Source organism: Pseudophryne corroboree, chromosome 1, assembly GCF_028390025.1.
Source record: "Pseudophryne corroboree isolate aPseCor3 chromosome 1, aPseCor3.hap2, whole genome shotgun sequence".
Taxonomy (NCBI): Eukaryota; Metazoa; Chordata; class Amphibia; order Anura; family Myobatrachidae; genus Pseudophryne; species Pseudophryne corroboree.
The window spans coordinates 321,296,744-321,322,057 of record NC_086444.1 but is presented as its reverse complement, the minus strand read 5'-3'; the positions used below and the strand labels follow the sequence as shown (position 1 = coordinate 321,322,057).

Here is a 25,314-nt window from a genome sequence, read left to right as displayed (position 1 = left end):
ACAAACAGAAATTAGGATTTTGGTACCTACCGGTAAATCCTTTTCTCTTAGTCCGTAGAGGATGCTGGGGATTCCAAAAGGACCATGGGGTATAGACGGATCCGCAGGAGCTTGGGCACACTATAAAGACTTAAACTGGGTGTGAACTGGCTCCTCCCTCTATGCCCCTCCTCCAGACCTCAGTTAGAAAACGGTGCCCTGGAGAGATGGACAATTTCGAGGAAAGAATTTATTTTTATAAACACGGTGAGTGTCCTACCAGCTCACACCTCAAACACACCGTAGAACGTGGCATTCAGTAGAATACCAACCAACGGCATGAACAAAACCCAGCCACATGCTGAGAGAATATGTAACACAACCCGTGTGTGCACAGGAGCAAAAATACGACCCCGCATGCTATGTCATGAACAACGGTAGCAACCGCCAGATAGAGAAGACACACCACCAGGGTGTAACCAAAAGCAATAACTGCAGACACCGTACGCACTGGGACGGGCGCCCAGCATCCTCTGCGGACTAAGAGAAAAGGATTTACCGGTAGGTACCAAAATCCTATTTTCTCATACGTCCTAGAGGATGCTGGGGATTCCAAAAGGACCATGGGGTTTATACCAAAGCTTCAAAACGGGCGGGAGAGTGCGGACGACTCTGCAGCACCGAATGAGCAAACGTAAGGTCCCCAACAATCAGGGTATCAAACTTGTAAAGCATCGCAAAAGCGTTTGACCCCGACCAAGAATCCGCTCGGCACAGTTGAACCGCCGAGACTCCTCGGGCATTCGCCCAAGAAAAGCCCATCTTCCCAAAAGAAGGAACCTCCACCGACTTCGGTGACGGCAACATAGCCGTAGAACAAACATGCCAAACCGCATCACAAATTCAGCCTGTAACAAACTGCAGAACGCAGTTTCCCAAAGTAAGCTGGGAACATACCAGATAAACAGGGCCTCTGTTTCTGCAAACAGAGCCAAAATGATGACCTGCATACTTAAATCCCTGGCTAGATCAAGGGAATTCGAATCAGCTAATGCCTAAGTAACCCCCGGCATCAAAATAGGCCGACTTCAGCAAAACCCAGAAACAACTCTTGGTAGAACTACCAACCAAGTTCTCAATGCCTTTCTATCCACCTGAAAGATCAAACAAGGCTCTTGTGAGACAAAACCACCACTTCCGACACCCGCCCTGCGGACGTCAAAGTCAAAAGCCTGGCCACTTCCCAAAAGAGAAGTTTCGTAAAGAAACTTAATAGGCTTGCCTCCACATCGGCTTGTAACGTATGAATAAGCAGGACCTAGCTGAAAGTCCTCCATAGGTGCCTTCCTGGATACACACCGAGACACATAATTACTCCAACAACAGTTGTAACGCTGTGCCGTCAGTTCTTTCCTAGCCTGAAGAATTGAAGAAACGACTTCACTGGGAACACCCATTCGGCTTAGGATACGACCTTCAACCGCCCCGCCGTTAGACACAGCCGCGGTAAGTCCTGATACACGCCCCGATCTTGTTGTAACATTACCTCACGTCAAGGAAGAGGGCAGTAAGTTTCTATGAGTAAACCATGAAAACTGGATAGCCAACCCTCTCTGGTTAGACCGGATTTCAGAGGATCATCGGAACCATCGATTATCTTACGCTTACCACTGTCAGAAAAGTGAAAGCGGAGAGGCCACCTAGACCGACTAAAAACACCCACGGTGTCACGAGGATGTCCGCTGCTATATCCTAAGTGTCCCTTAACCTGGAACAATCTCCTCGAGGTCTCTCATTGAGGCGAGACGCCAACATGTCCAATTGCAACACTCCACAAAGACTTGTCACGTCTGGGAAAGATTCTCGATGATGACAGTATTTTTCCCGGCTGAACATCATGCCCGCCAAGGAAATCTATTTCTCTGTCTTTTACCTCCGGAACGAAGACTGCTAACATAGTGGGGTATATTTACTAAGGTCCCGATTTTGACCGAGATGGTGTTTTTTTCTTCAAAGTGTCATCTCGGGAATTTACTAAAAACTCAAATCACGGGTGGCCTGGACGAGCATGGAGTAGCACTTGCACAGTGCAGCTCTCCAGCCTAAATATCCTGTTTTATTATCCTGGACTCCCTCCCTGGGTCTGAAACGGAGGACAGCGCTGTCTGAATACCCCCTGCCCCTGGGGAGTGAATCTGGGCTGGATATCAGACTTCCCCTAGCTCCTGCAGCCCTGTTTGTCTGCCCGGCGGGCCCTGCTTGGTGTTGGAGCTCCCACCTCGCGCTCACCGCAGACCGGAAGTTCGGCTCCCGCTCTCCGTCTCCGTCGCTGCCCGTGTCTCTGGGGGGAGAGGCGAGGGGCACCCATCTGCTGCCCGGCGTGCCTGCTGAGGACCTGAGGGGGATCAGCGGAGCTTGAGACACCCTGCACCGCCGAAGACCCGTGCCGCCCGGGGGACCGGAAGTTCGCCAGCGCTTCTGAGAAGGGAGGTGAGGAGGGCTCGACTGCCGCCGTACTGACCTGCTGGGGGACGCAGCTTACGGCTACAGCCGCCCGGATTGTCATCCTCCACCACCGCGGGCCCGCGGGACCGGAAGTGTGGCTCCCGCGATTTCTCTGAGCCCACTGCAACCCTCAAGGGCACTATATTATACGGGGACATATCTGAGCTGGTGGCATCTTTACAGGGCTGAATGTGTCCTTCCCCCCTCTCTCTCCACTACACGTCTCTGACCGGCCGATCCTGCTCTCACCCTGCCTAGAGGTCAGTACGGGGGACTGTTCAACTTTGATACACGGCTGTGCTTGGGGGGGACTGCCTGACTCCCTGCTCCTTCAGGCGGACATACATTACCTCCGGAACCCCTGGCCCTGCTGTTTGGCTATACATATTTATAACCTGCCCTGACCCCGCTACCCTTGCTATAGGGTGTTGGCGCGGGCGCCCCCCTCTTGCCTGCTTATATTTGCTTTGATATACCCGCTCGGCTAGGCGGAGCGACACCGTGTTGTCTAAAATGGTGCGCGGCCGCCAAAGTAATGCGGCGGCGGGCGCAATGGATAAGTTTGTTCGGAATCCTGGCAATCAGCGGCGGGGAGGCGAAAATGCTGGATCTGATTCTGCACCACCATCTCCTGCATATAGTTCCGCTTCCTCAGACCATCCGGATGCTACTCTGCAGAGTATTAGATGCGGTGACTGCCAGCGAGGCGCGTCTGGCGGACAAGATTGGACAAGTGCAGTCTGATCTCTCCATTATCCATCAGGACCTTCAACGAGTGAGAGAACGAGTGGGCGAGGCTGAGACCCGTATATCCAATGTTGAAGACTCTGTCGGCCCGCTGGGTCGCCGAACTGATGCTTTGGAATCTCAAATGACAGAGGTGCGCAAAAAACTAACGGATATGGAGGGGCGCTTGCGGCACAATAACGTCCGTTTTGTCGGCTTGCCGGAAAAAGAGGAGGGTTCATCTCCTGAAGAGTTTCTTCTAAAATGGCTTCGTGATGCTTTTGGAACTGAGGAATTCTCACCTTATTTTACCGTGGAACGGGCCCATAGAGTTCCGATGCGCCCGTTGCCTCCGGGGGCTCCACCCCGCACCTTTATTGCTAAGTTCCTCCATTTCCGAGACCGCGACACAGTCCTACGGCTGGCTCGCACTAAGGGCCCTTTGAAATAGAATGGATCGCCCATATCTGTGTTCCCTGACTTTGCCATGGATGTACAAAAGGATAGGGCTCAATTCCTGTCTGTTAAGAGGAGGCTCCGTGAACTTGACCTACCGTATGCCATGCTCTTCCCATCTAAGTTGCGAGTAGTGGCTGATGGAGAAACGAAGTTTTTCACGACTCCTCGAGAGGCCATTGCGTGGCTGGATAGACGCTTTCCGGCGAGACGTGCCCTGGCAGATCCCTGAGTCTCCAGCCTAACTTCGATGCTAACTATACCCTGTTTGCTTTAGTCATGTCTCTTTTTTTTTTTCCTCTCCTAGTGCTCTCATCTTGTTATTACTTATGTGGGCTGTACATGTATGTTTATTAATGCGCGGCGATAGGTTGCGGGAGTGTTGGAATAGGGTTATTGTCCTTTATACTCCTGAATCCTAGTTGCCCTACCCTGCTCCCGCAGGTTCGGCAGGTCGGAGGATTGCCTGTCTGCCCACTTCGATGCTTTGGGTGGGCCCTAGAGGTTATGTTATCTCCTGATGCCTCTGGGGGAATGGGGGGGGGTTGCGCTTGCGGTTCGCCATGTTCAGCTCTTTAATATAGGTGTATGCTTGTTTTGTGTCAAGTATGCACGGATCCAGGGGGGGATGTCTACGATTTCCCCTCCTATACTGTTCGGGGGGGGGGGTTGGTGGCTGGAGGCTATCTCTGTTCTCCCAAGAGTCATTATATTCTTGGCCCCGATCAGGGTACACTTGCACCACTTAATGGTGCAACGAAGGTTGTATATTTGAATTTGCTGCAAGTTGGGGGTGGTATACAGGGTGGGGGGCGGGGAAGGGTTCTGGGTTATGGTTTTATTGTGTGTGGGGATGTATGGTGCGAGTGTATACGGTTCATTGTTGTACTATTTGAGCATTGGTTTCTGATAACTGAACATAAGCATGGTGGACTTGGCTGGCCGCGGGGTGCTACATTTATTTTATCTTTGATGCGTTATGGCTGGGATTAAAGTGTTATCGTGGAATGTGAGGGGTCTTAGTGACAAAGTTAAGAGGTCTCTGGTACTTCGACAGATTAAAACTTGTGCCGCTGATGTGGTCTGCCTTATGGAAACACACTTGGTAGGGAATAAGATTCTTTCGCTAAAAAGGCCATGGGTGGGATGGGCATACCATTCTACGTATACTTCTGCCTCTCGTGGAGTTTCAGTCCTTATTAAGCGGACCGTCCCCTTCGTGCTGGAATCTGTGCAGAGGTATGTGTTTCTGAAATGTAGATTATTTTACGTCCCAGTCCTCCTTTTGGCGGTTTATGTGCCCCCTCCCTATTCCCCTGATGTTCTTAAGAGGGCTGCCGGGTTCATGGCCTCTTCCCCCGGGATATCGGTTATTTGCCTCGGGGATTTGAATAATGTGCTTGACGCGGCAATGGACAGGCTGTCTAGGGCCCCGTCGACTACATGCCCTGGGAATACCTCTTTTGCTAATGTGGTGTCGGGGCTGGGCCTGGTCGATCCTTGGAGATTGAGACACCCGTCTCTTAGACAATACTCCTGTTTCTCTCACTCCCATTCTTCGTTCTCCAGGATTGACCTGGCCCTCCTCTCGAACGACATGGTCCCCCGGGTGAGCGATATTAGATATGAAACTAGGGGAATATCAGATCACTCCCCTTTGATCCTCACTTTAGATTTTAACTGCTCTAGGGGCCAGGCTGTATGGAAATTTAACCCATTCTGGCTCGTCCATATGGGGGACGGCTCTGAATTGGTGGCCGCATGGCAGGAATTCTTTGAGTTAAATAGTGCCGGAACTGCTATCTCTATTCTATGGGACACGTTTAAGGCCTTTTTGCGAGGGAGCTTGATTAAACGGGTAGCTAACCTGAAGTCTTTTTATAAGCAGCGGGAGGTGGTATTGGAGGCCCGGAGCGTCGCCGCAGAGCTGCAATACCTGCAGGATTCCTTAAATAGTTCTAAGTTAGCCTGGTTATCGGCTCAGAAAGAATGGAAGGATTATCTAATGGAGAAGACTCAGCATAGACTCCTTTTCTCCTCCCACACATTTTATGCTACGGGTGATAAACCGGGGGCGTATTTGGCCTCCCTGGCCCGGGGTGATAGACCTAATAGTGTAGTGGTTGAGATTTTAAATTCTGATGGCATTTCCCTAACTCAAACCCCACAAATAGCGGCTGAATTTGCGTCCTATTATAGTCGTTTGTATGAATCTAAACTGGAGGGCACACAATTGCATCTCACCGATTACTTGGACGCTGTTTCCCTCCCCACACTATCCAGCGAGGCCTGTGATCTGCTGGAAGCGCCTATTTCACCTGATGAGATTATGGCTGCTATTAAGGCCTCCCCTAGAGGTAAGGCATCCGGCATGGATGGCATACCTTCAGAGGTCTATGGGCAGCATCTGGATTTTTTTGTCCCTCGCCTTCTAGAGTTATACGGACAAATTTTTACACAGGAATCTCTCCCTCCATCTATGGCGGAAGCACTGATTGTGGTCCTCCCTAAGCCAGATAAGGATATTAGGAGAGTTGAGTCCTATCGCCCTATATCCCTCTTACCCACTGATATTAAAATATTAGCTAAGGTTCTAGCTGGTAGATTAAATACAGTCATATCTCACATTATACATCCGGACCAGACGGGATTTATGCCCAATAAATCGACATCTATTAATCTGCGTCGATTGTTTACTCATCTACAACTCCCCTGTAGAGACCCCACCTCCTCCATAGTCGTTTCTTTAGACGCCGCTAAGGCTTTTGATTCCGTAGAATGGGCTTATTTGTGGGAAGTTATGCGTAGATTCGGTATAGGCCCGAACTTCATTAAATATGTTCAATTGATGTATTCCTCCCCCTCGGCGAGGGTGGCGGTTAATGGTTTCGTATCTCATTCCTTTCCTTTAGCTAGGGGTACACGACAGGGCTGCCCAATGTCCCCTGCTCTATTTGCTATGGCCATTGAGCCCCTTGCGTGCCTCTTGAGGACGGACGCGGGGATCACTGGCTTCAGGGTGGGTGCCCGCGAGGACAGGGTGGCATTGTATGCCGATGACATTTTGCTATTTGTGGACCGCTATGCTGAGTCTATGCCTAGGATCTTGGAGATTATTGTTGAGTTCGGGCGATACTCTGGGCTCCTGATTAATTGGGAGAAATCCTTTATTATCCCACTCCGGGGGGAGGTTCCTGCTTCCCCACCGGTGGCCCTTCCGTTGCGATGGGTGGATTCATTCAAATACTTGGGCATCTGGGTGTCTAATGATCCTCAAAAATTCTCCTCCCTAAATATCACTCCACAAATAACGTATCTCCGTAGTCGGGTGAGGGTATGGGGGAAATTACCCTTGACAGTCACAGGGAGGGTAAATATGGTAAAAATGGTCTTTCAACCCAAACTCCTGTATGTTCTCCAACAATCTCCCGTATATATCCCGCTGAAGATTTTTAAACAAATAAATGGGTTGCTTTCCTCCCTGGTGTGGGCTAGCAAGCGGGCACGTTTGCGACTGGATGCTTTGACCAGGTCGCGGGACATGGGGGGTTTAGCTCTCCCCAACTTCCGCTTTTATTACTATGCGACGCAGCTGGCGCATGTTTGGGAGGGAGTTACAGACCTCGATGCCTTGGCTTTGCACTCGCTGATGTTGCACCATGAATACCCTGGGGGCTCCCCATTGCAGTTGCTCTTATGTGGTAGCGTCAAGATGTCCACGCTGCCACTGATTAAACAATCTATCCTAATATGGAAATTGGTGCATTCTGTGATGCGAGGCCATGGTATTGATCCTGATACCCCATTGGATAATGCGTACGGGTTACCGGAACTAAATCAGCTTCAGATCAGGGAAGTGTGGGGTAGGTGGGGAGTGCACTCCTTAAAACATATATACAATGACGGGACCCTTACCTCATTTCAACAACTTCAACAGGCACATAATGTCCCCTCGGGGTTCTTTTATCGATTCCTTCAACTAAGACACGCTTTGGCTACCCAATTCCCAGATGGTCCTTCGATCCTTGTTGACTCCCCTGTCAAATTAATGTTGCAGACGCTAGACTCAGGTCACTTGGTTTCTAAGATATATGGTCGTGTTCTGCAGCTACATCATGCGGATCCTCTGACTGCTCTCAGGGGACGGTGGGAATCGGATGTGGGCATGTTGTCGGATGATGCATGGAGTACCGCTATGGGTGCCCATCGGATTTCCACTTCCTCTGTCAGATATCAGCAAATACAGCTATATATCTTGCATAGAGTATATATGACCCCGGTCAGGTTAGCACACATTGGGGGGACTCACAGCTCCCAGTGCCCTAAGTGTGGAATCATGGGGGCTGATTTCTGGCATCTACTTTGGATGTGTCCTGTCGTGTCCCGATTCTGGATGGCTGTCATACGTACTATATGTGATACAGGGGTCCCCTCCTCCATATGCACATCTGCCCTATGTACCCTGTTGATAGTAGACGGAGAAGCTTTAGACCCACCTAGCAGACGATACGTTGTCAACCTATGTGCTTTAGCCAGAGTTTGTATAGCCCGGCTGTGGCTGGCGGGTGAGGCCCCGACAGTTAAGGCCTGGATAGCCTTGGTCAACATAACTGTCGCACACGAAAAATTTGTGTTCCTGGCAAGGAAGGTGGAGAGGAAATGGGGTGCAATGTGGGGCAGGTGGATAGAATCTAAATACTTAAAGGATGCATAAATCCAGCCTTGCGTCTTTCTCCTTACTATGTCCTGGAATATTTTGGGGGTAGTTGCCCCGCGGCCGGCCTTGCTGAGGTTTATTGAGGTCTACTATGCTTGTTCTAATACGCTGACATCTGTGTTGGAAATGTTATGCTTAGATGTGATACTCGCAAAATATAATTCATCTAAGAATATATGTTTTGGGTGTTAATATACACAAATGATGCACCATGCGCCCTATGCCTGGGCGATTGATCTATGCACTTGGATGTACGAGTAATGTCACGTTTGTTTGTTTTTGTGTGAAATGTTCATGAAAATCTGAAAACTCAAATAAAAAAGTATTGAATTAAAAAAAAAAAAAAAAACTCAAATCACGGCAGTGATGAGGGCATTCGTATTTTTTTGGAACTCAAAGAAAAAAATTACGAATGAATACACCATCGGTCAAATACGCCTGTAATTTGGTAGAACTCGGTAATTTACTAAAAAGTGTAATTCACAAACACTACCGGCAATAGCCAAACACTGCCGTGAAAAAATACAAATCGTAAAAAAGTGCTAAAATAAAACAGACCTGCTTTTTTTTACCGTGTTCTGATAGGCATGCACGGATCCATGAGATCCGTGCATGTTTATCAGTGGGAAGGGGTGGGAAAGTGTTAAATTTGTTGAAAAAAAATGCGTAGGGTCCCCCCTCCTAAGCAAAACCAGCCTCGGGCTCTTTGAGCCGGTCCTGGTTAAAAAAATATGGGGGAAAAAGTGACAGGGGTTCCCCCATATTTAAATCAACCAGCACCGGGCTCTGCGCCTGGTCCTGGTTCCAAAAATACGGGGGACAAAAAGCGTAGGGGTCCCCCGTATTTCTGAAATCAGCACCGGGCTCCACTAGCCAGATACATAATGCCACAGCCGGGGGACACTTTTATATTGGTCCCTGCGGCCCTGACATTACATACCCAACTAGTCACCCCTGGCCGGGGTACCCTGGAGGAGTGGGGACCCCTTCAATCAAGGGGTGTCCCCCCTCCAGCCACCCAAGGGCCAGGGGTGAAGCCCGAGGCTGTCCCCCCCATCCAAGGGCGGCGGATGGGGGGCTGATAGCCTTTTTGTCAAAATGTGAATATTGTTTTTAGTAGCAGTACTACAAGTCCCAGCAAGCCTCCCCCGCAAGCTGGTACTTGGAGAACCAGAAGTACCAGCATGCGGAGGAAAACCGGGCCCGCTGGTACCTGTAGTACTACTACTAAAAAAAATACCCCAATAAGAACAGGACACACACACCTTGAAAGTAAAAGTTTATTACATACATCCACACCTCCAAACATACATACTTACCTATGTTCACACAAGGGTCGGTCCTCTTCTCCATGTAGAATCCATGGGGTACCTGTTGGAAAAATGTTACTCACATAATCCAGTGTAGATCGGTCCTCTTCTGTTCTATTTGTAATCCACGTACTTTGCAAAATAAAAAAACGGACACCCGACCACGCACTGAAAGGGGCCCCATGTTTTCACATGGGACCCCTTTCCCCGACTGCCAGGAACCCCCCTGACTTCTGTCTAAGAGGGTTCCTTCAGCCAATCAGGGAGCGCCATGTCGTGGCACCCTCCTGATTGGCTGTGTGCTCCTGTAGTGTTTGTCAGGCAGCACACGGCAGTGATACAATGTAGCGCCTATGCGCTCCATTGTAACCAATGGTGGGAACTTTGTGGTCAGCGGTTGACCGAAAGTAACCTCACCTCATCATATATATGTATAGATCCTCTGACGAAACCGCTCTTGGATAACAGCGGAGAAACGCTAAGGAAGGTGCTTTACCGGATACTCTGAATGCTGATTTTTTAAGCCCGTTCACAACAAGCTACACTGCGGCGGACGTCTATTGCTAAGACAGCGGTGGGGAAAATAGCAATCTGAGGCTGAGCAAAAGGAGGTCTCTACCCCACCCGAGGGAGAAATATTCTAACCGCGAGTGTCATTAAGATCCAGCCACGAATAGCGGGGGTCGTAGCATACCGCTGTGATTCACCAACTACCACGGCGTCCTCCCCCTGCTTTCCTCTAATACTCACGTGAGTTGCATATGAACTTTTAACTGCAGTAAAACTAAATAGAGGCGGTGGTTACAATTGTTGCTGTTTATCCACAAGAAGGAATTCTAAGTATCAATTACTACTGGAAAGTAACGATTATAATTTACAACAGCTTTATCCATGAGGATTTCTTGGACACTTTAATAGACATTTTCCGTTGTCATTAAGGGCAATATGAAATAGATATTGGTTCTCATATAGATATGGATAGCGGTGTTTATGTATGTTGACTCCAATGTATTTATTGAATGTGGTTTTTTCTGTTTATATACATTTTAAAAATAAAGAGTCTGTATATTTTATTTTTGCGCTCCCTTGATAACAAGTGTTATCTCTATAAATTGTACACAAAGATAACCTGCCCATACTTAGTTGTTTGAAAAGTACCGGCAAGTGTCGGCGAAACCGACAGTTATCCCCACAGGCGCCTTTGACAAAGCCCTCACACCTGTCGACATATGTCGACTAACCAGTAGTGGGTAAATAAAAAGGGAAACAGTGTGTTTATGTATTACAACAAGGATTCTGCATCCATTATCAATCCTAATGCTATATGACACCCATACAGCCTTAAAATACTCTGTGCCCCCCTTCCTTCCTAGTACACAGCAAGTCCCGGTGGGGGACGTATGAAAATGGCGCGGACCTCTCTGTGAGGGCTAAGCTCCGCCCCTTCCCGGCACGCTTAAGCCCGCTCGACAAAATTTTTTTATATATATATATATATATATATATATATATATATATATATATATATATATATATATATATATATATATATATATATATATATATATATATATATATATATATATATGAGCCTGGGGACCCTACACAGGGAGATTTCACCTCTAGGAGGGCAACAGAACCCAAACACTATGCCCCCCACTGTGTTTGTGCTTGGCGGGGACAGCAGGGAAAAACTGGCGCTGACTCTGTGTGAGGCTTAGCTCCGCCCCTCTCGGCGCGCTATAGCCCCCCTGTATATCTACAACCAAAACAGGCCGAGTTCTAAATATAGGGTAAAGAGTCTATATTTACCCTGCACCATGCTGCTCAGGGCAGCCCCCTTGCGCGCCCTGCACCCCAGGCAACCGATCGGGAAGCGGGAGCCCCGGCGCGTCGTGCCCTCTCACGGCGGGTCCTCGTGTGCGGCGCCCGGGAGCTCTAACTATCTATTCTGCCCCGGGCGCCACCACCCCCCGGCGCCCTGCACCCATTGCAGCCGACGGGGACCACTGCATAACGCACCTGCGGGGGTCTGTACGGAGCCCCCGGCAGCACGAGTGAGAAAGCGGTTAAGCATTAACTCGCTGCCCAGGGCGCTCCCCCCCCAGCGCCCTGCACCCTGCGAGTGCCGTTGGTGTGTGGGAGCATGGAGCGCAGCACTACCACTGTACCTCCGTTACTGAAGTCTTCTGCCGTCTGAAGTCTTTTTTTCTTCCAATACTCACCCGACTTCTTTCTTCTGGCTTCTGTGAGGGGGGTGACGGCGTGGCTACGGGAACAAGCAGCTAGGCGCACCAAGTGATCGAACCCTCTGGAGCTAATGGTGTCCAGAGCCTGGAAACTCACAGAAGTAGGTCCTGCTTCTCTCCCCTCAGTCCCACGATGCAGGAAGCCTGTAGCCAGCAGGTCTACCTGAAAATAAAAAACCTAACAAAGTCTTTCAGAGAAACTCAGGAGAGGTCCCCTAGTGTGTGACCCATCACTCCTGGGCACAAAGTCTAACTGAGGTCTGGAGGAGGGGCATAGAGGGAGGAGCCAGTTCACACCCAGTTTAAGTCTTTATAGTGTGCCCAAGCTCCTGCGGATCCGTCTATACCCCATGGTCCTTTTGGAATCCCCAGCATCCTCTAGGACGTATGAGGGGGGGAAAAAAAAAAAATTATAAAAACACATTGATAAGCAACGGTTGAACAGAGTACTGCAAGTCCTCTTACTGAACAGGATTTTCACTGCATAATCTAAAATAAAAGGATACATAGCACTAGAGAAGGAATGCAGTTAATATACAGGCGATCCCTAGTGAACTTCTGAGCTAATCATTTAAACAGAGAAAACCCTGCAGAATGTGTGACGTCACTGATATAGTAGTTACCACCATAGGTCTTGACTAAGAGAGGACCTCTAATGTGTGTACAATACTTCACAGAAGAGAATACATTAATCTTTGTAATACATTAGTTAATACACCAATTTACACTAAAGGTGCATACACACGGTGAGATTAGGGCTAACCCCGATTCTCACTATGCGACAGGGGCAAGGTCGGCATCGCAAGCACATAATGAGTGTGCTTGTGATACTGACTATGTGCGATTTTGGCTAAGTGTCATTTTTACTATCTTTTCTACGAGTTAGTCGAAATTGACTTGCCTGCAGTCTATCTAGGCTTGCGATGCCGAACGCGCATCGGCATCGCAAGGTGACTTTCACCTTGCGATCTGTACTAACTTTTCTTACAATTTTGACTATATAGTCCAAATCTTAAGAAAATATCTCACCGTGTGTACACACCATAACAGATGTAAAGTGACATACAGACCTACAATAATGTGTTTGAAACACAGACTAACAAACCTTAGCACCATAAACCCTCCATACCAACACTAACTTTTCTCGGAGTCTTTGAAGTTGCACTTCCATTATGTCAGCAGCATTACTTAGATCTTAAGATAACGGCTGTGGCTAACAGGAAGCTGTAGTAGTGTAACATCCATTTTATTAGTACAACTTAAGCATCCTTGGGCCCTGAAGCTACAGCATGAACTGAGAATGGGATAAGGTATATGAAATATTCTAGTGTACAATCTGCAAAACCTGACCTAGGAATATTCTGATTATTGCCGAAATGCAGAACAAAAAAAAAAAAAAAAAAAAGTATAATAAAATCTGTCTATAGACATAGACTGTGGTCTGTTTAGCAATAATCCCAATACTACCTTGAATATTGTTGGGAAATATCAACACAATTATTAGTAATTGTTTATCACTTTCTCCTGCTATGCAGGAATAATCCTTTCTGGGACAGTGAATGTAAACATGCAGTCTTTGCGAAGACCCTGCTGGCATTCTTTAAAGCCGGGTACACACTAGGTGATATCATAGATCAGGAGTGGCCAACCAGTCAGAGACAAAGTGCCCAAAAAATTTGTTAGGTACATCAAAGAGCCGACATCGAGCCATTTGCGCACATGCAAAAATGGGGTGTGGCCTTGTGCTGCAAGGCCACGCCTCTGGTATAAAATACATTGAAAAAGCCAGATCAAACATAAAATACATTAAAAAAAGCCACTTCCACATAATACACTTCAGCTCCCCCATGTGTCACTCCAACCAGCACACTCCTGTCACTTCAGCCATCATCCTGGTGTGTCAGTCCAGCCAGCTCCCCCATGTCTCACTCCTGATAGCACCCTCCTGTGTCACTCCAGCCAGTTTTCCCATATATCATTCCTGCCAGAGCTCTTGTGTCACATCAGCTTCCCCCAACTCATGCCATTGCAACAGCCCCTTATGTGTCCTCTGTTTGCTGGTGGGTGTCTCATCTCTAGTATCTGGCTCCCTCAGTTCTAAGTCCCCGTAATGCTGCTGCGTGTCTTTGTGGAGTGCAGTGGTTACCGAATCTGTTGTGGTCATGTGACTGTGTTTTAGGAGCCACATTTGAAGAAAGAAAGAGCTGCATGTGGCTCAAGAGCCACAGGTTGGCCACCGCCGTCATAGATGATGTGCCAGATTTCGACACCTCATTCACGATATTATCTAGTGTGTATGCAGTATGTCGCCATCAGTGTGCGCGTCGTCAGCAACAGCCTCCGTCGGATCTGCATGCAGATCTGACAGGTGACATCGCCAGCGAGATCCATGCTGCTGAATGCAGCATGGCAGCCGCTCATCCCCTCATCGTCGCTCACGGCATCGGCAAGTGTATGCACTTGTCAATGCCAGCCTCGTCACCAGGTTCGCACTGGATAAATATCGTTTAAAGTGTACCCAGCTTTAGCATTTCCAAAAAGACCAACCTCCTATCTAGTATTGCATATGCTCCGACTTCAGATTGGGCATATATAGATCCATATGTATACATTTATTTTGCAATACACAGCAACAAATAGGACTATGATCAACGCTAGACATACTGCCAAAAAAGGGGAGGAGAGTGGGAGGAGTTGCAGGGACTGATGGGAAAATATCCATCTGTCCCTGCAGTTTCATCAGAGAAGGATTTTCTTCAGTTGATGTAACTTAACGCAAGGATTTAAGGATTTGCTGTAGAGAACAAAAATGACTTGCTTTCTATAACACGATGATGTAGGAGTCGGGCATTAAAAGAGAAGAGAATTGCGTTATATTCTTCATTAATTCTTTCCTATATAGTAGTAATACTTAAAACATGCAGAAACTTGTTTCTTCATGATCTAAGTAACATAATTGCTTGCTAAATAAGCCACTATATGCGGGATTTTGTATACTCTACTGTAAATTATAAAGTAGGGATGGCCCTCAACGGTTAGCTACCGATGTCAGTGTCAATGCTCTCTGCCATCGATGGACCAAATATTCTGTCCCCCCTCCCCATCACCACCCAGCATGGAGCTTAGCCCCACCCCTAGTGATTCACTAAGCCCTACCCCTATTTTTAATTGGCCCGTAGCACAACCAGCACTAGCTAGCGGGTAGTGCAAACCAACGAATGTTAGCCACCGATATCGGCGATGGCCATCCCTATTATAAAAGTATTATGGAGAAACAATATCAATTAATGTGTTGCTGGTTATGTGCGTTGGAATGGCAAAGGAATGCTCATAACGGTGACGCTTCACGACTGCAACATCACTACCACCCCTTTCAGACTGCTGCAATAACCCGGGTTACTGCCAGGTCGACCCAGGTCACAGCTCAGTCTGAAAGGGTCTAAAGAAAAAATAACCCAGTTTGAGCGACCAGGCAATCCAACCCAGGTGGTGACCAGGGTGGGAAATGGGAACAATTCGGGTCACAGGGCAGTGTAAACTGGTAACCTGGGTCAACTGACCCGGGTCTAGTTTACAGCATGGAAATGGATTACCCGGTGCTTGAAGATGTCATATCCAAGTGCCAGCAGAAGATTGACTGCACCCATGTGCAATGTAAACGGCGCCAGCCTGGGAACAAACGGGATAAGAGCCACAGTGTGAACAGGGTCTGACCAAGGATTTGGATCTGAAATGGGTATTATTTTACATTGTGCCCCCTGGGGAGTGGCCATTAAAATTAGTGAAGGGAGGCTACTACTATTGTGCAAAGCCAAAAATCACATTCAATTGAAAAGCCCCTTGTAAGGGGTATGGGTCATTAGGTCGACCACTATTGGTCAACATGGTCACTAAGTCGACATGAGTTCTTTTTACTTTTTTTGGTGTCATTTTCTTCATAACATGACGGGGAACCCCAATTAGTGCATGCCTCGGGCAAGGTGCATGAAGACCTCGCTTCGCTTGCCATGCTTCGGGCAACTTGCCTCGCTGCGCTCGGCACAGGTTACTATTCCCAATCGTAATCCACGTGGATCGTTAAATAGGAGAAAGTAAAAAAAAAAAAGGGGGAGGGGGGGGGGGGGGGGGGGAGTGAAAAAGTAATGTCGACCTTTTTTCCATGTCAACCTAGTGACCATGTCAACCTAGTGACCATGTCCCCTTGTAAGTCACTGGGGAAAATCAATGGCCCTGCTTCTGGGGTGGTCTTCACTATGCCGCCGGCTGGGATTCCGGCAACCAGCATACCGGCGCCAGGATCCCGACCGCTGGCATGCCGACACATTCTCCCTCTTGGAGGTCCGCACATAGCGCGCCACCGTGCCCGTAGCGTGGAGCGCACACCGATCCCACAAGGGGCTCATTAGCACTCACCCAGCTATCGGTATGCCGGCGCTCGGGATCCTGGACGCTCATACTACACCCCTGCTTCTGTACAGGTCACAAATGTCTATCAGCCATAATAGTTATACTTGTTCTATTCTGTATAATAGACACTGAACACTTGCGCATTAACTCGCCATTTATGGTCACAATATATACTGTAGTTTATACGTACATCAGCATCACCTGTGATTCTAGTCCATGACTCAAGCAATGCATTATGATCTGTAGAGAATGTACACAACAAAGCGAAATGACTGTAAGAGTACAAATGAGCGATTACACGGACTATAGGATAATGCCCTATAGGCAATTACAACATGCAAATTCAGTTCCACAATTGCTATGTATTGCATCAAGACCAAAGAAGGCATACAGCGTGTGTACACAGTCAGTGACCCACACAAGACGATGTGCATGTCACCTAATCTATAAGAAATGGAGGAAGGCTGTAACTATGCAGAAAGCCCATGATATGGAAAGCCCATGATATGGCTGATGCATCCCAATGTAAATGAATGAGGGTACATATATTAAACATATGCTAGACTAGCTGCCGCTGTAACTGCCATTTCCTTCCCCTAAACGCAGCAGATTAATGTCCCACCTTCTGCACCGCTCTCACGTTGTCCTCGCCGAATGTATTACTCATGGTCTGGTAGAAGCCGGTGGCTGCTTTGCGGAAGGAGTTGTTCTGCTTCTCATGGCCCCGGTTCCTGGTGGCCTGAGCGCAGAGCGCCCCGGAGACCAGCAGGAGCGTGAGACACCAGGGCAGCTTCCATCGCAGGCGAGCCATGTCCCAGCAGCAGCAGATGTGGTGGAGCAGATGGCAGCAGGAGACGTCTCTTCCAAGCAGCTACAGCAGCTCCACGGATTCTCTCTGTCTGTAATAATAAAATCTATACATGATGAGCCCAACCTTCCGTCTCCTCCCAGCACCGGAAGAACAGCCCCTTCCTAAATAAAATATCCTGCTTGCTGCTACTTCCGAGACCATACTGTGGTGGTGACACACGTTTTGTAGGTTCATGGTCTAAAATAAATAGCAAAATTCTCTCCATTACATTCTGAAGTCATCTTCCACTCCAAGCTGGAGATGGAGTTTACATTGTGGTCATGTAAACAAGTCTGTGCTAATGTTCCTTTCCTAGCATTTCAGGCAGTAAATCCAGCACTACAGTTGGAGAATAACTTTTAGTAACCATTTCAAATGTTTTACGGTAATAGAAATGTATCAATATCAAAGTTTTACATATTTTGTAGAAGGAGTTCTCAGAGTTTTGTGATATGGAGTTGACTTTTTGTACAGTCTGTGGCAGTGGTTGAACTACCATAGCTACAGGGCTTGGAGGTGAGATGGCACAATGTGTAGTTCCATCTGCTGCCAAGACCCTCGACATGCTCCTCCAAGTATGTGCGATGGGGCTTACATATACGCGCCTCAAAGCACTCTTTGGGCTTTTAACCTGGAAATGAGGTGTCTATTTACTAAGCCTTGGATGGAGATAAAGGGGACGGAGATAAAGTACCAGCCAACCACCTCCTGTCACTGTTCAAACTGAGTTTGTGACCTGGCAGTTAGGAGACGATTGGCTGGTACTTTATCGCCATCAACTTTATCTCCATCCAACACTTAGTAAATAGACCCCTGAAAGTCCAAATGATACTTCCATTGCTAACCACTTTACTCTGGGCCTGCAGATGGAAAGTTAGCCTAGCTGTCTCAATTTACCATCCTGACAAAATAAAACTTTTGTTCCAGCAACAGGACTGTAAAGGCAGATTTATCAACAAAGAGGTGCTTAGGGATGCTGGTATCTGATTTGGGGGCAAGCATGCCCCGTTTTTTCATGCACACATATTCCTAAATGCCAGCCACATTGTTGCACACAGACCCTTCAACTGACAGCACCTTTTGTACCGCTAGTTCAACTTAGGTATAGACATCGGAAGCCCAGCATCAAATGATTGCTGGGATTCCACAATCAAATCCAGCGATGTAATGACTACTAGCCATCGCATTCAAAACCATCTGATGGTTTTACCATTGATTGCTATACTGTGCAGTGTGTGCACATGTGTAGAAGCTTTTGGAGCTTCAAACATGCACATATTAGATGAGCTACGAATACACTTCCGGGTGTAGCTGCACAGAAGCTGTCAGCAATCAGATGGGCATTTGAATGCTGCATCCAATGGTGGCAATCATGTAATACTTACGTTTCAATTAAAAAGTGAAAAAAATAAGAATTTACTCACCGGTAATTCTATTTCTCGTAGTCCGTAGTAGATGCTGGGAACTCCGTAAGGACCATGGGGAATAGACGGGCTCCGCAGGAGACTGGGCACTCTAAGAAAGAATTAGGACTACTGGTGTGCACTGGCTCCTCCCTCTATGCCCCTCCTCCAGACCTCAGTTAGGGAAACTGTGCCCGGAAGAGCTGACACAACAAGGAAAGGATTTGGAATCCCGGGTAAGACTCATACCAGCCACACCAATCACACCGTACAACTCGTGATAACTATACCCAGTTAACAGTATAAATAACAACTGAGCCTCACTGAACAGATGGCTCATAACAATAACCCTTTAGTTAGGCAATAACTATATACAAGTATTGCAGACAATCCGCACTTGGGATGGGCGCTCAGCATCCACTACGGACTACGAGAAATAGAATTACCGGTGAGTAAATTCTTATTTTCTCTGACGTCCTAGTGGATGCTGGGAACTCCGTAAGGACCATGGGGATTATACCAAAGCTCCCAAACGGGCGGGAGAGTGCGGATGACTCTGCAGCACCGAATGAGCAAACTCAAGGTCCTCCTCGGCCAGGGTATCAAACTTGTAGAATTTTGCAAACATGTTTGATCCCGACCAAGTAGCAGCTCGGCAAAGTTGTAAAGCCGAGACCCCTCGGGCAGCCGCCCAAGAAGAGCCCACCTTCCTCGTGGAATGGGCTTTTACCGATTTAGGATGCGGCAGTCCAGCCGCAGAATGTGCAAGTTGAATCATGGAGCAGATCAAGCGAGCAATAGTCTGCTTAGAAGCAGGAGCACCCAGCTTGTTGGGTGCATGGAGGATAAACAGCGAGTCAGTCTTTCTGACTCTAGCTGTCCCGGAAACATAGATTTTCAGGGCCCGGACTACGTCCAGCAACTTGGAAGCCTCCAAGTCCCGGGTAGCCGCAGGCACCACAATAGGTTGGTTCAAATGAAACGCTGATACCACCTTAGGGTGGAATTGGGGACGAGTCCTCAATTCTGCTCTGTCCATATGGAAGATCAGATAGGGGCTTTTACAGGACAAAGCCGCCAATTCTGACACCCGCCTAGCCGAAGCCAAGGCCAAAAGCATGACCACTTTCCACGTGAGATATTTTAATTCCACGGTCTGATGTGGCTCAAACCAATGTGATTTTAGGAAATCCAACACAACGTTGAGATCCCAAGGTGCCACTGGGGGCACAAAAGGGGTCTGAATATGCAGCACTCCCTTAACAAACGTCTGAACTTCAGGCAGTTAAGCCAGTTCTTTTTGAAAGAAAATAGACAGGGCCGAAATCTGGACTTTAATGGATCCCAATTTTAGGCCCATAGTCACTCCTGATTGTAGGAAGTGCAGAAATCGACCCAGCTGAAATTCTTCAGTGGGGGCCTTCATAGCCTCACACCAAGCAACATATTTTCGCCATATGCGGTGATAATGTTTTGCTGTCACATCCTTCCTAGCTTTTATCAGCGTAGGAATGACTTCAACCGGAATGCCCTTTTCCATCAGGATCCGGCGTTCAACCGCCATGCCGTCAAACGCAGCCGCGGTAAGTCTTGGAACAGACAGGGCCCCTGCTGTAGCAGGTCCTGTCTGAGAGGCAGAGGCCAAGGGTCCTCTGAGATCATTTCTTGTAGTTCCGGGTACCAAGTCCTTCTTGGCCAATCCGGAACGATGAGTACAGTTCTTACTCCTCTCTTTTTTATTATCCTCAGCACCTTTGGTATGAGAGGAAGAGGAGGGAACACATAAACCAACTGGTACACCCACGGTGTCACTAGAGCGTCCACAGCTATCGCCTGAGGGTCCCTTGACCTGGCGCAATATCTTTTTAGCTTTTTGTTGAGGTGGGACGCCATCATGTCCACCTGTGGCCTTTCCCAACGATTTACAATCAGCTGGAAGACTTCTGGATGAAGTCCCCACTCTCCTGGGTGGAGGTCGTGCCTGCTGAGGAAGTCTGCTTCCCAGTTGTCCACTCCCGGAATGAACACTGCTGACAGTGCTATCACGTGATTTTCCGCCCATCGGAGAATCCTTGTGGCTTCTGCCATCGCCATCCTGCTTCTTGTGCCGCCCTGTCGGTTCACATGGGCGACCGCCGTGATGTTGTCTGACTGAATCAGCACCGGCTGGTTTTGAAGCAGGGGTCTTGCCTGACTTAGGGCATTGTAAATGGCCCTTAGTTCCAGAATATTTATGTGTAGGGAAGCCTCCTGACTCGACCATTGTCCTTGGAAGTTTCTTCCCTGAGTGACTGCCCCCCAACCTCGGAGGCTTGCATCCGTGGTCACCAGGACCCAGTCCTGTATGCCGAATCTGCGGCCCTCGAGAAGATAAACACTCTGCAGCCACCACAGCAGAGACACCTTGGCCCTCGGGGACAGGGTGATCAGCCGATGCATCTGAAGATGCGATCCAGACCACTTGTCCAACAGATCCCACTGAAAGATCCTTGCATGGAACCTGCCGAATGGAATTGCCTCGTAAGAAGCTACCATCTTTCCCAGGACTCGCGTGCAGTGATGCACCAACACCTGTTTTGGTTTCAGGAGGTCTCTGACTAGAGATGACAACTCCTTGGCCTTCTCCTCCGGGAGAAACACCTTCTTCTGTTCTGTGTCCAGAATCATACCCAGGAACAGCAGACGCGTCGTAGGAACCAGCTGCGACTTTGGAATATTCAGAATCCAGCCGTGCTGTTGTAGCACTTCCTGAGATAGTGCTACTCCGACCAACAACTGCTCCCTGGACCTCGCCTTTATAAGGAGATCGTCCAAGTACGGGATAATTATAACTCCCTTCTTTCGAAGGAGTATCATCATTTCGGCCATTACTTTGGTAAATACCCTCGGTGCCGTGGACAGACCAAACGGCAACGTCTGGAATTGGTAATGGCAGTCCTGTACCACAAAACGGAGGTACACCTGGTGAGGTGGGTAAATGGGGACATGCAGGTAAGCATCCTTGATGTCCAGTGATACCATGTAATCCCCCTCTTCCAGGCTTGCAATAACCGCCCTGAGCGATTCCATTTTGAACTTGAACTTCCTTATATAAGTGTTCAAGGATTTCAAATTTAGAATGGGTCTCACCGAACCGTCTGGTTTCGGTACCACAAACATTGTGGAATAGTAACCCCGTCCCTGTTGAAGGAGGGGAACTTTTATTATCACCTGCTGGAGGTACAGCTTGTGAATTGCCGCCAGCACTACCTCCCTGTCCGGGGGAGTAGCTGGCAAGGCTGATTTGAGGTAACGGCGAGGGGGAGACGTCTCGAATTCCAGCTTGTATCCCTGAGATACCACTTGTAGAACCCAGGGATCCACCTGTGAGCGAACCCACCGGTCGCTGAAGTTCCGGAGACGGGCCCCCACCGCACCTGGCTCCACCAGTGGAGCCCCAGCGTCATGCGGTGGATTTAGTGGAAGCAGGGGAGGATTTTTGTTCTTGGGAACTGGCTGTATGGTGCAGCTTTTTCCCTCTACCCCTGCCTCTGGGCAGAAAGGACGCGCCTTTAACCCGCTTGCCTTTCTGGGGCCGAAAGGACGCGCCTTTAACCCGCTTGCCTTTCTGGGGCCGAAAGGACTGTACCTGATAGTACGGTGCTTTCTTAGGCTGTGAGGGAACCTGAGGTAAAAATGTCGACTTCCCAGCTGTTGCTGTGGAAACGAGGTCCGAGAGACCATCCCCAAACAGTTCCTCACCCTTGTAAGGCAAAACCTTCATGTGCCTTTTAAAATCCGCATCACCTGTCCACTGCCAAGTCCATAATACTCTCCTGACAGAAATGGACATTGCATTAATTCTAGATGCCAGCCGGCAAATATCCCTCTGTGCATCTCTCATATATAAGACTACGTCTTTAATATGCTCTATGGTTAGCAATATAGTGTCCCTGTCAAGGGAATCAATGTTATCAGACAGGGAATCAGACCACGCTGCTGTAGCACTGCACATCCATGCTGAAGCAATAGCAGGTCTCAGTATAGACCTGAGTGTGTATATACAGACTTCAGGATAGCCTCCTGCTTTCTATCCGCAGGCTCCTTTAAGGCGGCCGTATCCTGAGACGGCAGTGCCACCTTTTTTGACAAGTGTGTGAGCGCTTTATCCACCCTCGGGGATGCCTCCCAACGTAACCTGTCCTCTGGCGGGAAAGGGTACGCCATCAGTAACTTTTTAGAAATCACTAGTTTCTTATCGGGGGAAGCCCACGCTTCTTCACACACTTCATTCAACTCATCTGATGGGGGAAAAACCACTGGTTGCTTTTTCTCCCCAAACATAATACCCTTTTTAGTGGTACCTGGGTTAATGTCAGAAATGTGCAACACATTTTTCATTGCCGTAATCATGCAACGGATGGCCCTCGTGGAATGTACATTAGTCTCGTCATCGTCGACACTGGAGTCAGACTCCGTGTCGACATCTGTGTCTGCCATCTGAGGTAGCGGGCCCCTGATGGCCTTTGATACGCCTGGGCAGGCACTGGCTGAGAAGCCGGCTGTCCCACAGCTGTTATGTCATCGAACCTTTTATGTAAGGAGTTGACACTGTCGTGTAAAACCTTCCACATATCCATCCACTCTGGTGTCGACCTCGCAGGGGGTGACATCACATTTATCGGCACCTGCTCCGCCTCCACATAAGCCTCCTCATCAAACATGTCGACACAGCCGTACCGACACACCGCACACACACAGGGAATGCTCTGACTGAGGACAGGACCCCACAAAGTCCTTTGGGGAGACAGAGAAAGTATGCCAGCACACACCACAGCGCTATATAAACAGGGATTTACACTACACAAAGTGATTTTCCCTATAGCAGCTATATAAATACAGTTTTGCGCCTAAATTTAGTGCCCCCCCTCTCTTTTTTACCCTTCGAGCCTGGAAACTGCAGGGGAGAGCCTGGGGAGCTGTCTTCCAGCGGAGCTGTGAAGAGGAAATGGCGCCAGTGTGCTGAGGGAGATAGCCCCGCCCCCTTCACGGCGGGCTTCTCCCGCTCTTTTATTAATATTATGGCAGGGGATTTTTGCACATATATAGTTTATTAGACTATATTATGTGCTTTTTGCCAATTTAAGGTACTCTAATTGCAGCCCAGGGCGCCCCTCCCCCCCCCCCCCCCAGCGCCCTGCACCCATCAGTGACCGGAGTATGTGGTGTGCATAGGGAGCAATGGCGCACAGCTGCAGTGCTGTGCGCTACCTTAATGAAGACCGGAGTCTTCTGCCGCCGATTTTATCTCCTTCTTCTGTCTTCTGGCTCTGCAAGGGGGACGGCGGCGCGGCTCCGGGACCGGACGACCAAGGCTGGGCCTGTGTTCGATCCCTCTGGAGCTAATGGTGTCCAGTAGCCTAGAAGCCCAAGCTAGCTGCAAGCAGGTAGGTTCGCTTCTCTCCCCTAAGTCCCTCGTAGCAGTGAGTCTGTTGCCAGCAGATCTCACTGAAAATAAAAAACCTAATAAATACTTTCTTTTACTAGAAGCTCAGGAGAGCCCCTAGTGTGCAACCAGCTCGAGCCGGGCACAGATTCTAACTGAGGTCTGGAGGAGGGGCATAGAGGGAGAAGCCAGTGCACACCAGTAGTCCTAATTCTTTCTTAGAGTGCCCAGTCTCCTGCGGAGCCCGTCTATTCCCCATGGTCCTTACGGAGTTCCCAGCATCCACTAGGACGTCAGAGAAACATTGATGTAAAACATCGATGGGTGCTAACCTTTGGCTTCTGATGCACATCCATGGCTCTAATACTTCCACCCATCTTGTTGCATATAGGGGGTCATTCCGACCCGACTGCTTGCTGCAGTTTATCGCAGTGATCGGGTCGGAATTGCACCGGCGCCGCAGTGCGCCGATGCATGCCGGACGGCCGAAGGCCTTCTTTTCCCTGCGATCGCCTCTGCCTGATTGACAGGCAGAGGCGGTTGCTGGGCGGGAGGGGGTGGCACGGCGGCGTTTGGCCACAGTTATGGGGGCGCGGTCCGGCCAGCGCCGGTGTGGCTGGACCGTGCGGGGGGCGGGCCGCAGTGGCTGTGTGACATCACACGCAGCCGCTGCGGGCCGGGTTGCGACGAGTAGCTAAAGTTGCGCTGGCCGGGAGCTATTCCTAAAGTGCAAAAGCATCACATCTGTGCAATGCTTTTGCACTTCTGCTGGGGGGGGGGCACTGACATGCGGGGTGGAATAGCCCTGTGCTGGGCGTCCCCCCCCCCCCCCCGCATGTCTATTGTCATGATCGTAGCCCTGAAAAATTTTGCAGGGCTACGATCAACCCGGAATGACCCTTATAGACCCCACCATCGGCAGCATAGAGAACATATCCCCAACTTACTATGCAGTCTCCTTGAACCTATGCATGTTTTTTCAAGTTTATGGGGTCTGTAAATGCTGATTTACTTACAGGACTAAAAGCAATACTTTAAAATACACACAATACACTTTAAAATCGAGCCGCTGCGGCCGCTGTATGCAATCCTTAACCTACGTACTTATTACTCAGTTAGCGTACAAGGTCCCGTACCGTGTACGCACTTTGTGTACAAACGCCGCGACTGACGTACAAAGTACACACGGTGCATACACACACAACGACACGCCGTGAGCACTATGCAGCTTCACGTGTGTCTGAAATACACTTACAAATCTAGCAGGGAAAGAGACACGACACCAAT

At 48.9% G+C, this 25,314-nt stretch overlaps 1 protein-coding gene across 1 annotated transcript in view; it reads right to left on the bottom strand.

Moving 5' to 3' along the window:
• The window catches only part of BRI3BP (BRI3 binding protein), a 40,822-nt gene extending 23,485 nt beyond the window's left edge, over window positions 1–17,337 (bottom strand). The window contains exon 1 of the mRNA XM_063964599.1: window positions 16,972–17,337. Coding sequence (XP_063820669.1) covers window positions 16,972–17,160 — 189 coding nt within the window. The 5' untranslated portion in view covers window positions 17,161–17,337. The remainder of the gene's footprint in view (window positions 1–16,971) is intronic.
• Window positions 17,338–25,314: the final 7,977 nt, after the last annotated feature.